General features: G+C 38.5%; 1 protein-coding gene across 10 annotated transcripts in view; it reads right to left on the bottom strand.

Moving 5' to 3' along the window:
- LOC126268863 (mitochondrial protein C2orf69 homolog) overlaps positions 1–16455 on the bottom strand; it is a 242620-nt gene that overhangs the window by 137319 nt on the left and 88846 nt on the right. For 9 of the 10 annotated variants that reach the window (XM_049973945.1, XM_049973950.1, XM_049973951.1 and 6 more), the window contains 2 exons: positions 9914–10055; positions 9363–9497 (listed from right to left, as the gene is read on the bottom strand). In XM_049973945.1, the coding sequence (XP_049829902.1) occupies positions 9363–9452 (90 nt within the window). In that variant the 5' untranslated portion in view covers positions 9453–9497; positions 9914–10055. Of the gene's footprint in view, positions 1–9362; positions 9498–9913; positions 10056–16455 lie in introns of those variants that run through there. The other variant, XM_049973954.1, reaches the window with a different exon arrangement.

The following is a 16455-nucleotide window of genomic DNA, read 5'->3' as shown; positions in this document are numbered from 1 at the left end:
AAATAGGTAATACCTTTAATATTATTCATACGAAAGACATACATGTCCTGTACTGTGAGAATTTGGTCTGTGGTTGGACTTTGTAGGCTGGCTTTACTTACTTCATGTTTTTTTGTACCTCCTACTTCATCACATGCATTTTTACCATGGCAAGATGCAAAAATGTGCCATTCAGCCTCCAACCCAAAGTCTACTTTGTGGTTGCACAGATTTGAAAAATTCTTTTTGTTCTTAAACTGACTACCACTTCCATCTGAAAAGTATGTCAGCTTCTCAAGTATGGGAAAACTTTCTTTTATGTAATTTATTCCATACTTTTGAAACTCATGTACAGCCAAAGTGTTGTGCTCCAAGTAGTCACTTAGAATGCAAATTGAAGAACTGCAAACTTCATCTTTCTCATTTTTAAAGCAGAGAATAAATGGATGCACTGTTGCCTGGTCACTGAGCCAGTGGTACACTTGTATTGCATCCTGAATTACAAATGCAAAATTTTCTGCAAAATCAGCTAGCACTATGCATCCAGTTTCACAAAGTTGTTCTTTTTTTGTCCTTCAAAAACTAACTTTGGATTTTAGAAACATAGTGGTGACTTTTGAGTTTTTGTTAAGTTATCAATTAAAGGTTCCAAGTACTCTTCCTGAGATTTAACCACTGTTATCGTTTCTGCCCTGTCAGTTGTAACCCACTGTTTGAATGTAATACTGTCTCTGATTTCCTAGTCATCTGCGAGACAATTCAACAACAGTTTCCTTACCACGGCATTTATTACAGAAACTCATCATGCAGTCATAACTGTTAGTGTCGCAGACCATTAAATCTAGTACCTTTGAAGTTAAGATCACTGAGTTTGCACCCGCAGTCATCAGTTTGACATTTTGATCAAATAAACAAATTTCAACCTTCCAATTTTGCATTCAGGATGAGAAATTTTGAAAGCTACATACAGTTCATTTAAATTTGACAACAATAGTCGTTTCTGCTTTGTTACTTTAACGTCATTTTAACAACTCTTTCGCTATCTTTGCAACCTAGGCACATTCTACAGTTTTCATCATCTTCAAAAAACTGCTGGATTTTTTTATTGTTTCTTCGCTTATATCTACTCCTTTCTTCTTTCCTAAAACTGGAAGAATGCCTTGCTCTTTCACTAATTTTTGGGTTAGTTTAACCAAACAATGAGAAACATGGAATTCGTGAACTATTTTTTTCTCTTTACCATGAGTCAGGGAGCAAACTTAAAATTTTAACTTTTTCTCTTTAGATGTCACTGAACATTTAATTTTTAATTTCTACATTAAGCTCAAATATTCAGTGTCAGATGATGCTGGTGGTATGTTTTCTTCTTCTTTAGAAATAATGTTGGTATCTGTATTATTCAAGCATGACTCCAAGTATTTTCCAACTTGGTCTGAAATCTGTTGTACCTTACTTTCAATAGCTGCTTTTCTTTTTCTGCTACTTAATTTTATAATGTTCAAAGCATGAGATACGTCTAACTTAGAACAAGCAAAACCCAATATGCTAACAGCTTCCTCATTAGGAATATAAATGTCATTCACAACAAATATTTTTGACTAACAATTTGGGCACAGGGAATTTCCACGAATCGCATTACATTTCACTTGGGAAGCTGTATCACTCTCACATAACAAGGACAAATGTTCAAGTTTTATTTCCCACAAACCTTTAGTAATAGGCTTTTTATGAACTTTAAGTGGATCACAGCACTCTCTTCCAAAAATGTGGTTGTACTTCAGAATATATTTCTTCTCGTAATACTCACACACGGATGTTACAGAAGAACTTACTCGAAATTTAAAGTCTGTCTAACTTCATCAAAGTCATTGACATTTTTCAATTTTTTCTGAAACTGGACCGTAAACTGTTCTGTGACACACTTCACTTGCTATCTGTCCAACAGATAGCAAGGTCATCCATGTTACTGCATTCCAGCTAATCTCTCAAAATTAATTACAAATTACACACGGAACAAAGCACATAACACATTCTCCACTCTCGAAGTATGCACATCCACTCCAACAGAAGTTTCAGAACAGACTGACTACAACAATGTCACACCCAGCAATAACGTACTTTTACAATGTCACACCCAGCCATAATGTACTTCTTTACTGACAATAAACCTAAATGTAATTGGGCATTTTTATTACCACAGAACAAAAGCGAAAGCTCCTATTGTTTAATATTGCATTATTAAATATAAATAAATGAAATTAAAACTGGGTGTTGGTGTTAACTAAATATGCCACAATTAAATGTTATTAGAATGAAACAATAAACCATTTAAATAGGCAACAGGCATCAGATCAGTTGTAGAGTAATGTGAATTATTTCCTCATTTACAAAAATTCGTATATCTTTGTTCACAGTCAGATATCAATGTTGAAATTTTTACAGTACGATGCTATCATATATAGGTGTACAACCTGTGCAAAAATCATATTTTTAAATTCAGTCACACCTGAGATAACTAACCCCAAACTTTACAATAAATGAAAATTTACAAATTTCACAAATTCATAAAATATTAAGGAAACATCTATAAGTGTTCATGCTCTATATGAGGATATTAGTGTATGATACCTAACTAAAGGGAAGAAAATACTCTCTCATAAGTCACTCCTTGTTTGTTATTTTTGGGCCTAAAAAGTGGATTTTTGAAAATTTGGATATGAAACTTTGGAGCTCATGTTGACTTGTTATTTTTGAATTTAGGGTATTTTGTGCAACAGACAATGTTGTAGAGGACACTTTTCTAAAAATAATCATGTCAATTGCAATGTTGTAACCCACTGCAGAGATATTAAAATTTTCACTAATGTCTCCCGAATTAAAAATTGTTGTATGCCTACAAATAAAAATGGTCACCATAGAGTAAAAGTCCAAGATAAATTATTTTAAAGAACTGTTTTGAACTTCTCAAACATAGGGAAATCACATATAAAAAATTAAAATATTTAAAAATGGTCAAACAACCACGACTGGACCATTTAATAGGGATTGACATACTGTTTTTGTTCTTTAAATGTACATTTTTTCAACACTGGTCATATTATTCCATATATGTGCGACATTTGAAAGGTAATGTAGTAAAAAAGAACATGTTTATTTGCATGAACATTGATCGGATATGCAGTGTTACTTGGCTGTTTACTAACTGTAATTATTAAACTTAATATTATAACTATCGCCAATTAAATAACAAAGTGCATAAAATTTTCCTGAAAATGTATGCCAGTCACGATAAGTGAATAAGGTCCACTTCTTGAAGAAGACTAACACATTACTTGAGTGCATATCTTAACTGACATTTTGCAACTGCATTATCTTTGAATCTTCATAATATTAATTATTCACAGTAGTCTTAAGAATCAGAAGTCACCTTCCTTTTTGCATTAAAAATATAAATGTTACGATTTTCAACAAAATTCACACATAAACTGTTTGTACTAGAAAGCACATCCAACAATTACTTGCACATTACCCTTATATTCTGGCATATTGTAAATCTTTGTATTATTGAATAAAGTTGAAACTTCCCAGCAGATTAAAACTGTGTGCCGGACCGAGACTCGAACTGGGCACACAGCTTTAATCTGCCAGAAAGTTTCATATCAGTGCACACTCCACTGTACAGGGAAAATTTCATTCTAGAAACATCCTCCAAGCTGTGGCTAAGCCATGTCTCCGCAACATCCTTTCTTCCAGGAGTGCTAGTTCTGCAAGCTTCACAGGAGAACTTCTGAGAAGTTTGGAAGGTAGGAGACGAGGTACTGGCGGAACTGAAGTTGTGAGGACGGAGCATGAGTCATGCTTAGGTAGCTCAGTTGGTAGAACACTTGCCCGCGAAGGCAAAGGTCCTGAGTTCGAGTCTCAGTCCGGCACACAGTTTTAATCTGCCAGGAAGTTTCATATCAGCGCACACTCTACTGTAGAGTGAAAACTTCATTCTACTGAATGAAGTTATTTACACCTTTATTTATGTTTGTATGATTTGGGCTTTCCATGCCTGCCCCTTGTCTTTGAAACCTTGCTCTGCAGGTCGAACCATCTAGGTACAAAGCAGTTCTGAGTACCTCAATCGGTTACATGTACACTGTGATCAAAAGTATCCAGACATCTAACTGAAAATGACAAGTTTGTGGCACTCTCCATTAGTAATGCTGAAATTCAGTAAAGTGTTGGCCCACCTTTAGCCTTGATGACAGATTCCACTCTCGCAGTCATACGTTCAATCAGGTACTGGAAGGTTGCCTGGGCAATAGCAGCACATTCTTCATGGAGTGCTGCACAGAGGAGGGGCGTCGATGTCGGTCGGTGAGGCCTGGCACGAAGTCGGCTTCCCAAAACATCCAAAAAGTGCTCTATAGGATTCAGGTCAGGACACACTGCAGCCCAGTCCATTACAGGGATGTTATTGTCCTGCAACAGCTCCGCCAGTGGCTGTGCATTATGAACAAGTGCTTAGTCGTATTGAAAGATGCAATCGCCATTCCCAATTGCTCTTCAAGAGGAGGAAGCAAGAAGGTATTTAAAACATCAATGTACACCTCTGCTGTGATAGTGCCACACAAAACAACAAGGGGTGCAAGACCTACCCATGAAAAACACAACTACACCGTAGCATCATGACTTCTGAATTTTACTGTTGGCACTACACACACTGGCAGATGACATTCACCAGGAATTCGCCATACCTACACCCTGCCATCAGATCGCCACATTGTGAACCGTGATTTGCCACTCCACACGTTTTCCTACTGCTCAATCGTCCAATGTTTACACTCCTTACACCAAGCTAGGAGTCACTTGGCATTTACCGGCGTGATGTGTGGCTTATGATCAGCAGGTTGACCATGAAATCCAAGTTTTCTCACCTGCCGCCTAACTGTCATAGTACTTGCAGTGGATCCTGATGCATTTTGGAATTCCTGTGTGGTCTGGATAGATGTCTGGCTATTACACATAACGACCTTCTTACACTGTCGACGGTCTCTATCAGTCAACAGACGAGGTCGGCCTGTGTGCTTTTGTGCTGCATGTGTCCCTCCATGTTTCCACTTCACTATCACATTGGAAACAGTGGACCTAGGGATAGGAATGTTTAGGAGTGTTGAAATGCCATGTACAGACGTATGACACAAGTGACACCCAGTCACCTGACCACATTTGAAGTCCATGAGTTCCGCGGAGTGCCCCATTCCGCTCTTTCACTACGTCTAACGACTACTGAGGTTGCTGATATGGAGAACCTGGCAGTAGGTGGCAGCACAACACACCTAATACGAAAAACATATGTTTTTGAGTGTGTCTGGATTCTTTTGATCACATAGTGTATGATGACAGGCATGCGTTTTCAGGAAAATTTTGTTATTAGTTATAAATATAAATACAAATACAATTAGTAAGCAGTGAAACGCCACTGGACATTCAATAAAAGTTCATGACAACCCATGTGTTTTTTCATTATATTACCTTTCAAATGTCATGTATATGAAATTATATGACCAGTGTTGGGAGGGGGTCTCCTCAATTCAATGATTGTGGAGTTTGAATGCTCACCAGTTGATCACCATCATCTCATGCTTTGAGCCAAAACACAGATACATATTGGACATGTTTCTCAAAACTGCAAAGCAGTATGCCTTATCCGAACGTCATGGCCTCCTCTCACTAGCCACACAAGCATTGTGTGTAGTCTACAACTTTCAGAAAAGAATCTTTATGAACAGTTTCCTTTTTTATAGATTGTAATTATTATGTATTTAAAATATTTTTTTTGAATTTTACATAAACTGGAAAATAATAACATATATGCTACATGGGTCAAAATTTATTACTTCTGTGTGAGGAGTTGTAAGTTCAGCAAACAACATACATGTTTCTAAAAAACAGATAATAAACAACATTACTTACAAACACAAACTTTCTCAGTTTTTTAACACCTAAGGAATCGCTAAACAAAACCTAAAAGCTTAAGAGTACCAACTAGCACCACAAGGTGCACAAAATAATGTGTCCAACTCTATCTTGGTAATCCTCTCCAAATAAAATAAGTGGATACGTTGCACTGCTTTAACTCTTGTAGCTCATAGTGGCAGCATTAAATGTTTATTTTGTGTCAGTACGACACTTTTGTTGGTTAAAGTTTTAACATTTTCTTTTATTATTTCTGGTCATATGAGTATAAGCAACACATTTCATACGCCCTCCTTTAAGATTTTGTTTTAAATTAACATGAACAGCAGTAATTTTAGTTATTCAGAAAGTTGTAGACATACAGAAGAATATAGGTATGCCTGTTCATTTCCTTTCAATTCGTTAATGGAATTGAGAGAATTACTATACATTTAATTTGTTACTTTCCTAGAGGTTTTATATCACATACAGTGGAAAATGTTGAAATTGTTGCTTGACGAGTAAACAGCCAAAATGAGAGAGCAGCATTACTTATTATTATCAACTTTTTGACAGGAATACAAAGTTGTAATGTTTTGATGTTATCTAGCATATTTGTTTTGTGTGGCAGTTACCTTGGATGGGAAATGACTAAGTTAAGTCGAACAAACCAAACTTATAGATCATTTAAATAAAAGTCAGACAGCCCACGATGAAATAACAACAATTCGGAAATGTCAAATTGCTACTCAATAGAAACAGAATACACTGAGTCACAAACAAGTATGATGAAAAAGAATACTAGTTATATTTTTAACTTTTGAACTTGGCCCTTCTTCACACTCACTCCCACCACCCTAACCCCCCCCCCCCCCCCCCCCCCACACACACACACACGTCATCAGTGCCCAACTGCCCTGTCAGACCATAGTGCCCAGTGACAGTAGTCACGTATGCGAGAGCAGTGTGAATGCGAGAGCAGTGTGAATGCGAGAGCAGTGTGAATGCGAGAGCAGTGTGAATGCGAGAGAGTTCTTCTTCTAATAATTTCTGTGTGTGCAGCCAGATTCCATCGACATTCTATCATGATATTTTGGCCCAGAGACGTCTGGCCATCTTTAGGTGAGTAGACAACTATTGAAGAGCCCAGGTCCAGTCACGGTATTTATGCCGAATCACGCACATTCGAAATCTGCTGGCATCCTTCGGTGTATGCGCCAGGTGATGACATGTGCGAGGCAGCCGAGTTGTGTGTGCTGCCATCGGTGGTGGTGGAAGTAAGAGATGATATAATCATTAAGCACTTAACAGACCCATCACTTCCGCTGTGATTGGATAATTTTATTTACAGGATTTCAATTTTTATCCAGTTAAAAGCCATTGTCACAATTTATATGATTCGGCAAGACATATTTCCACCGATTCCCTGATTACTCAATCTCAAAAACTGGAAACTGGAGCTAAATTTGTTTTCTACTGTATTCCATAGAGTGTCCCATGAAAATTCAGTGTTCTGTAGCTGCCTATTTTAATGGTTGCCAAAGACGGGTATAAATTTCGTGTCCTGTACAATGCTCCTGGACAGTTCGTGTCATCTGTCCTATATATATGCAGCACCACACTCTCAGGAATTTTGTAATCACCCACTTTTTCTGGTTGTAAGTTGTCTTCAACGTATCCAACCATGGCCAAGCTCTCCACTGGTGGACGGAAGATAATGGAAGTAACATTCCTGGCATATGGAGGAAACACAGCTGATTTATAATCACCACCATTGTCCTCAGTGCACTGCTGGTTAATATTATAGCTGTGCATGGCCTTCCTAATTTGGAGTGAAGTGTAGCCATTATCCTTAAAAACCTTCTCCAAGTGTTCTAATTTTGCGTGGAGGTTTTCATCATTTGATACTGCATGCACACGATGTATTAAAGTACAAAGATCACCGACAATTTGTGGGGAAGGGGATAGCAGCTAGATGCCTGGAGATATAGATTTGTGTGCATAGGTTTTCCGTACTCAGAATGTCCCAGTAACTTATCATCCTTACAGCATATCAGCATGTCTACAAAGGGTAAAGTTCCAAATTCCTATATCTACATTGTAAACTTAATGCTCTCATGTAATGAGTTTAAGTGACAAAGGAATTTCTACAGTTCTTACCAGCCTTGAGGACATACAGCGAAAGTATTGTCTACATAATGACAGAAAACGCAGCCTTTAAAACAGCAGACTCAAGTGCTTTCTCCTCGAAAAGTCCACCACAGGGGACACAGGGCTCCCCATTGTGAGGCTGTCTGTCTGTTCAAAGAATTCATTATTAAATAAGAAGACGGCCGAGGAGAGAGTATGTTCACACAAGGCCATCAGGTCTGCATTGAGTAAGTTACCAATAAGGTGTAATGAGTCCATTAAAGGTACTTTGGTAAAAAGTGAGACCACATCAATGCTGACAGGTAAATCCGAGCTGTAAAGTTTAACTGTCTTCAAGCGATAGACAAAATACACAGAATTACATATATGCGGCGACTAAACTTAGCCGCATGTTTCATAGTGCATGCGCCAAAAGACGCCAGCACATTTCGCATGCGTGAGATTGTGCACAAATACCATGAATGTGTTTGGGCTCTTCAGTAGTTGACTATTCATGTGAAGATGGCGAGACATCTCTGGGTCAAAATATCATGGCAGAATGTCGATGGGATCCACCTGCACACCTGGAAATTATTAGGAGGAGGAATACCCCGGGAGAATATCCGAAGTTACACGAGACCAATCTTCTTCTGAAGAGGGACTGTGTCCAAAAGCTAAAAATATTTCTAGTGTTATTTTTCATTGTACTTTCTGCAGATCAACACATTGTTTAATGTGTTTAAGAAGCAGCGCATACTTTCCAGATTATTTAAATGCTCGTTCTTGGTTAACTGTAACAAATAAATCCAGTCAGAGTGAGACAAGTTCACAAAGACTTTGTAAGTAGGTATACAAAATAAATTTAGCGACCACTATAAATCTCATTTTTATGGCTCAATAATGAAAGAACAATATGCACTACTACCTAGGAGTAAAAAAAGACATTTGAGTGCATCCAAAACCTGCTTGTCATATTAGGTCAAAGTTTCATTTTGCACGCAGCGATATTCCTTTATTACGTTACCAGATTTCTGCACTGCACATGGATGTTTTAACTTAAGTAAAGATACATTAAGAATTGATGCACATGTAAACCTACAACAAAAGTCACTTAAGTACTGCTTATTGTTCTGGGTGATCACTTTCATCTGGCAAATAATTGTTCTGGGAAAATCGGAAGAGTAACCAAAATGCAAAACCATGATCACTGCAAGCAGAGTGTCTGAAATGACATTTCTGAAGCATCTAATTCTACAACACAGTTCTCAGTCTTTCAGTAGTAATACAGGGAAAGATAAAACCTTACTGACCTCCCTTGCAGGGCTTGCTCCCCTTTTAAGAAACCGTAGAAATGAAAATATAGGAATGAAGTATTGAGCTCCTTTATGTATGTTAATCATTCAGACAATTTACACTACCAGTTCCTTCAAAACTTCCTTCCACATCTGAAAAAGAAATTAATCATTCAGAGTGTAATACTAGAAAAAACTAAATCAAGCATTGGAAAATTCAGGTTGTAATAATGACAATATTATGAAAAGGATTAATTGCTACTCGACATATAGGGGGGACACTTGAGTCACATACTGGCACAACATAAGGCTACTGACAAGAAATTTCAGCTTACAGGCCTTCTTCAGAGAGAGAGAGAGAGAGAGTTTAAAACAACTTCCATTTTGAAGTTTTTGTAAGGCCTTGAATACATATACATAAGACACTACGTTTTTTTTAGCCACCGCTTGGCAGCAAAATATAGGCCACATTTATTTAAAGAACCTGGAAGTTCCCCTGCTGAGATTAAAAGCATCGGTGCAAAACTGTTATAGGAAGACATAAAAAAGGTATAAAAGCTTTTTAATACCTCAATCATTGACAGCTACACATTATAACATTCAGTTTCAATAGACACAGCTTCTATAGAAACTGCTTGTCCTCAAGTCCGTTGCTGTAACAAATCACGGGAAAGATCCACATTTCAGTTCTCCATAAATGTACTTTTCTTCCTGAAAAAATAAGAAAAAGACCAAATTACCAAAAATAATACATCACAAAAAGTATGTAAGTAGGCAAATGTAACAGTCTCAGATAAGTATGTTCAGTGTAAACTGCCATCTGAAACACAGTGTTCTATTGATATAACTGTATTAAAACATGAATTATTTTAAGTATATATAAATAATCCCTTTCAAAAATATCTCTAACTAAATGTCATAAATGGAAATATAAATTTTAAATTACAACTACAACAAACAAAAAATCTGCATAGTCAACAATTTGCACTGTAGATACTTCAATGTGTATCTAAGTAATCCTCTGTTTAAAAAAAAAAAAGAAAAAAAAAAAAACCTTGATTGTCACACTGTTTCAAGTCCACCAACACACACAGAATCATACTTTGACACAGAGATTCCTTCACAAAAATCCATGTTTCCTTTCAGCAGTTTCAACTGGAAAGTAATTTTTAATTCATTGATTGATTCACCAATTTATTTGTTAATCATATTCTGCAGGTCCTGTCAATCAAGACAGTATTCAGGGAGATAGAATAAATTAACATAACTGTGACTTACAAATATGTTTATTAGAATGTATCAGGGGAAATAGAGCTTCTCTCGATACGATTCAATTGCATGGGATAAGACTTGTCTACTGACTTCTCTCATATTTTTCAACAGCACACTGAAACAAGACTCCTGTTGTGCAATGTCCATTCGTCAAAGCATTGAAGCTATTTTATGTAGTACCAAGATTTGCTAATCAATGAGTGCAGCTGAACTTAGGTGTGGCACATGATGTTTTGTATTTTACATCCTATAAGATGCTTCTTGAAATGAAGTCAATCTGTTGTCAGTCACAAGTAGGAAGCCTCTTACGTAATTCTACGCCAACTGCTGTATGTGTCCATTTGTGTTAATAAATCTGACCAGTAGAGTGATACACGTACTGAACAAAATTTTGAGCAAATCATGTGGATCAGAGAGTGTATTAAATAGCCGTTTCAACTGGCATCACACACACACACACACACACACACACACACACACACACACACACTCTCTCTCTCTCTCTCTCTCTCTCTCTCTCTCTCTCTCTCTCTCTCTCTCTCTCTCTCTCTCTCTCTCTGTGTGTGTGTGTGTGTGTGTGTGTGTGTGTGTGTGTGTGTGTGTGTGTGTGTGTAGATGCTCCAACATGTAATGGGTGTGACCACTTCTGGCATCAATAGAGGTCTGACAAAAACAGGACATGCTGTGAATGATGTCATCAATATCATAATCCAGACATGCTCTATGGGATTCAAATTGGGAGAGCATGCAGGCCACACCATGCGTGCAATATCTTCTGTTTCCAGAAATATCATCAACCACCCATGCTCTTCGCAGTCTAGCATTATCGTTCATCAATAAGAAATCTGAACCCAAAGCACCACACAACAACCATGCATGAGATCCTAAGATCTCTTCAAGTTACCCGACAGCAGTTAAATCTTGCTGATTCACCCATACCATTTCATGAAGAGGTGTTTTGAGTGGTCAGCATAATCCCTGCCCACACCACTAGGGATCCTCCTCTATATCGGTCTCTTTCCTCAATGTTTGGGTCCTGAAATTGTGCTCCACATGCCCTCCAGATGCGAATCTGTCAAGGATCACTCTCCAGACCAAATTGGGTCTCATTTATCAAAGAACCTTAGCCCACCCATTCGACTGTCCAGGTGGCATGTTGACAGCTCCACTCTAGACATTCTCTTCTATGAAGACGCACCGGAGGTAAATAGACGGCATGTTTCCGCTAATAAAGGCCACTCTGCTGAAGCCTTCTGTACGCTGTTTGCCTTGATACAACACATCCAGGTGATGCTGCGAGACCAGATGCCAGTTGCAGTGAAGAACTAAGGAGGTAGCATCGTGCCCATAGAACCAAAAAATGGTCCACTCTTTCTGACATCACACATGGTAAGCCCTGTTAAAGTCTCCAGGATACAGTTTCCGTCTCTATAAACTGCTGCCTCAGTCAAGAAACAACAGAACAATTCACATTAAGCCATGAGGCCATATGAATTTGCGACTCTCCTGCCTCCATTCTTTCTATGGCCCTCCACAGCAGAGGGTCTGTAGCTGTCTTCTCTGTGCCATACTGCACCATCTGTGACTATGTACACAGCAACTGTGGATGTGGGACGACCCTGCGAACATTACCCCACTTGATAGGTGCCCTGACGTCATTGCTGGCGTGATTGACCGTTGATCGGAATGCCATATTCTACACAAAACACGATCATAATGACATCTGTTGACAGTTTGTATAATGATAACGTGAATTAGACACATGATGGTGAAATAGTAGTTTGTTGCTTTAATTTTGGGCACCGGTGTAACTGCAGCCTGGGAATGACACAGATTCTCCAAAGAACTACCATCCAGTATCATTCTTATGTCACCTAAACAAAACGTGTTAACCCTGTGGCGCATAGCATCCACTACAGTGGACAGCTGTTAATGGTCATTTCTTTGGCATTTTCAATCAGTCCTGAGGCTGCAAATGCACACAGTTCATTGCAGTGGGCACTCCCTACTCGTGTTGTGTCCTGCATGCATTGACCATTAAAAGTTGTCCATTGTAGTGAAATTCATGCACCACATGGTTAATGGCAAAATAGCACAGCAGGCATCATGGACCCAAAGCTGTTTCAGACTATGAAAATCTCGCATCAACCAAATCTTGTCCCTTACTGAGAATATAAAGGGAGACTATGAAAATACGTAAATAACTTGACCAGCCTTCACTGATCTAAGCTCTGCGTGTGACACAATGAAACATAAATTGCCTATGACGAAATTGTATGATACACTTAAAGCTTAAAAGCTTGGGATATCATGGAATCACTGCTGCAAAAGAGAACTTTCCGTCCTGCTATAGAGCAGTGACAGAAGATGGCAACAGAATAAAAACAGGCTAATCCACTGAAGTCTTCTGGTCCCCTCTTGCAGTAGCCAGGCCAGTCACCTGGCCACTGCCACTGCATGTACAATACAGCCACGTCTGACAGGTTGCTACACTCCAACTGTCATCTGCCAAAGCCAGACACAAACATTGGCCAAACACAGTGTGTGCTCAATAACACTGACAGACCATAACAACAACCTGCCAATGTTTATGGCAGATGACAACTTATGTTATTGATATTAGCATGTGTAAAGAAAGGAAGTTAGGGTTAACATCCCACTGACAACAACATCATTAGAGATAGAACTCAAGCTCAGATTCAGGAAGAAAATGAGGCATGCCCTTTACAAAGGAACCATCTTGGCATTTGTCTTGAGCAACTGTGTTAATTCCACAGGAAATCCAAATATGGATTGTCAGATGGGAGTTTTAAATCTGGCAATGTGAATCACTGTCCTAAATGTGAATCCAGTGTCCTGACCACTATACTACCTCACTTGGAATGTTAGAATACGGCACAATAAGATGTATGATCTAATCCCCACAATAGCTCGAAAGGACAGTTATGACTGATTCAGAGGCTAATTTCCATCAATGTTATTTCTGCTCACCAACAGTCCATTACAATGACATATATCCCCCCCCCCCCTCCCCCACCATAAAAATCAGAAGTTTCTACTTCTGTTACGTTAATTGGTGCCCCAGCATAGTGGCCAATTATAAATGTGTTGTGATTTAATAAACATATACTATTTCAAATCTACAGTGCCAAATTATTCCAGTAAGTTAAAAAAAAGTTCCCTGGGAGGTGCTGGAATGCCGTTCCATGCTAAATTAAGCCATGACTTGGAGCACACATCAGGCATCAAATGTTTCGGGCAGCTACAGACAACTTTACCTGTCAGGCCAACAGCGGACCCAATAATGTGTTGGCATTACTTGGGTACCATTGCTAGGAACTCCTCACAAATGAGGAGAAAGATGTGGGGCAAATAAAGGTTACCGAAATGAGAACATTTTAGTCATATGACGTTATTGAGAGAGAGAGAGAGATAGTGAGGAGTTTTGCTGTTATCTGAGAATGGACTAGTTTCATAACACTGCTGTGGTTGGTGACTTCGTTGGTTTCGGAGTAAAAGAGTGTCATTCTAAAGAAATATTGGTTGTCACATTGAGTTCTGTGGCTACTGACAGAAACTATGCAAATCCTGAATACTGTACTGCAATCTCATAAACATGTGAATCAATATGCAAAGTTTTGAGGATCTAAATATGCATAAACTTAACAATTTTTATGATTTACAATTTATTTCACATGAAAATACATTTTATTGCTTACCAATATCCTTAAATATAAGGTACTCATTCAAGGTGTAAGCACTGTTTTCAGATTACTTTTGTCCTACGTAACATTATATAGCAGAACTATATGTTTGAAATAATTAGAGGAACTGATGAACTGAAAGTACAGTAGGAACAACTGAATTTATATCTGCCTGGTGAAGGTGATGGTGAGGGCACGGGATCATATCACTCTAATTTGTTATTAACTGTAACACACTGACTTTTTCTAATTTACCATAAAAGAACCCCATGTATTAATTTTGCTGGGATGGTTAAAAGAACATTATTCAATTCTGATAGCAGCCTTTTCAGTAGTTGCAAGGGCAAGAGTCTATATGATTGACTGATCTGGCCTTGTAACAATAACCAAAACGGCCTTGCTGTGCTGGTACTGTGAACGGCTGAAAGCAAGGGGAAACTACAGCCGTAATTTATCCCGAGGGTATGCAGTTTTACTGTATGATTAAATGATGATGGCGTCCTCTTGGGTAAAATATTCCGGAGGTAAAATAGTCCTCCATTCAGATCTCCGGGCGGGGACTACTCAAGAGGATGTCGTTATAAGGAGAAAAAAAACTGGTGTTCTACGGATCGGAGCGTGATATGTCAGATCCCTTAATCTGGCAGGTAGGGAAGAAAATTTAAAAAGGTAAATGGATAGGTTAAAGTTGGATATAGTGGGAATTGGTGAAGTTCGGTGGCAAGAGGAACAAGACTTCTGGTCAGGTGACTACAGGGTTATAAACACAAAATCAAATAGGGGTAATGCAGGAGTAGGTTTAATAATGAATAGGAAAATACGAATGCAGGTACGCTGCTACAAACAGCACAGTGAACCCATTATTGTGGCCAAGGTAGATACGAAGCTCACACCTACTACAGTAGTACAAGTTTATATGCCAACTAGCTCTGCAGATGAAGAAACTGAAGAAATGTATGATGAAATAAAAGAAATTATTCACAGTGAAAGGAAGGTGAAAATTTAATAATCATGGGTGACTGGAATTCGAGTGTAGGAAAAGGGAGAGAAGGAAACATAGTAGGTGAATATGGATTGGGGCTAAGAAATGAAAGAGGAAGCCGCCTGGTAGAATTTTTGTGTAGAGCATTACTTAATCATAGCTAACATTTGGTTTAAGAATCATGAAAGAAGGTTGTATACATAGAAGAACCCTGGAGATACTAAAAGGTATCACATACATTATATAATGGTAAGACAGAGATTTAGGAACCAGGTTTTAAATTGTAAGACATTTCCAGGGGCAGATGTGGACTCTGACCACAATCTATTGGTTATGACCTGTAGATTAAAACTGAAGAAACTGCACAAAGGCAGGAATTTAAGGGGATGGGACATGGATAAACTGAAAGAACCAGAGGTTTTACAGAGTTTCGGGGAGAGCATAAGGGAACAATGACAGGAATGGGGGAAAGAAACACAGTAGAAGGCGAGTGGGTAGCTTTGAGGGATGAAGTAGTGAAGGCAGCAGAGGATCAAGTAGGTAAAAAGACGAGGGCTAGTAGAAATCCTTGGGTAACAGAAGAAATACTGAATTTAATTGATCAAAGGAGAAAATATAAACATGCAGTAAATGAAGCAGGCAAAAAGGAATACAAACGTCTCAAAAATGAGATTGACAGGATATGCCAAATGGCTAAGCAGGGATGTCTAGAGCACATACGTAAGGATGTAGAGGCTTATCTCACGAGGGGTAGTAAGACGGATACAGCCTAAAGGAAAATTAAAGAGACCTTTGGAGAAAAGAGAGCCACTTGTATGAACATCAAGAGCTCAGATGGAAACCCAGTTCTAAGAAAAGAAGGCAAAGCAGAAAGGTGGAAGGAGTATACAGAGGGACTATACAAGGGTGATGTACTTAAGGACAATATTATGGAGTAGATGAAGATGAAGTGGGAGATACGATACTGCACGAAGAGGTTGACAGAGCACTGAAAGACATGAGCCGAAACAAGGCCCCCGGAGTAGACAATATCCCATTAGAACTACTGACGGCCTTGGGAGAGCCAGTCCTGACAAAACTCTACCATCTGGTGAGCAAGATGTATGAAACAGGCGAAATACCCTCAGAAGAATATAATAATTCCAATCCCAAA

This window comes from Schistocerca gregaria, chromosome 1 (assembly GCF_023897955.1).
Source record: "Schistocerca gregaria isolate iqSchGreg1 chromosome 1, iqSchGreg1.2, whole genome shotgun sequence".
Classification (NCBI taxonomy): Eukaryota; Metazoa; Arthropoda; class Insecta; order Orthoptera; family Acrididae; genus Schistocerca; species Schistocerca gregaria.
This window is presented reverse-complemented; position numbering and strand designations above follow the sequence as displayed.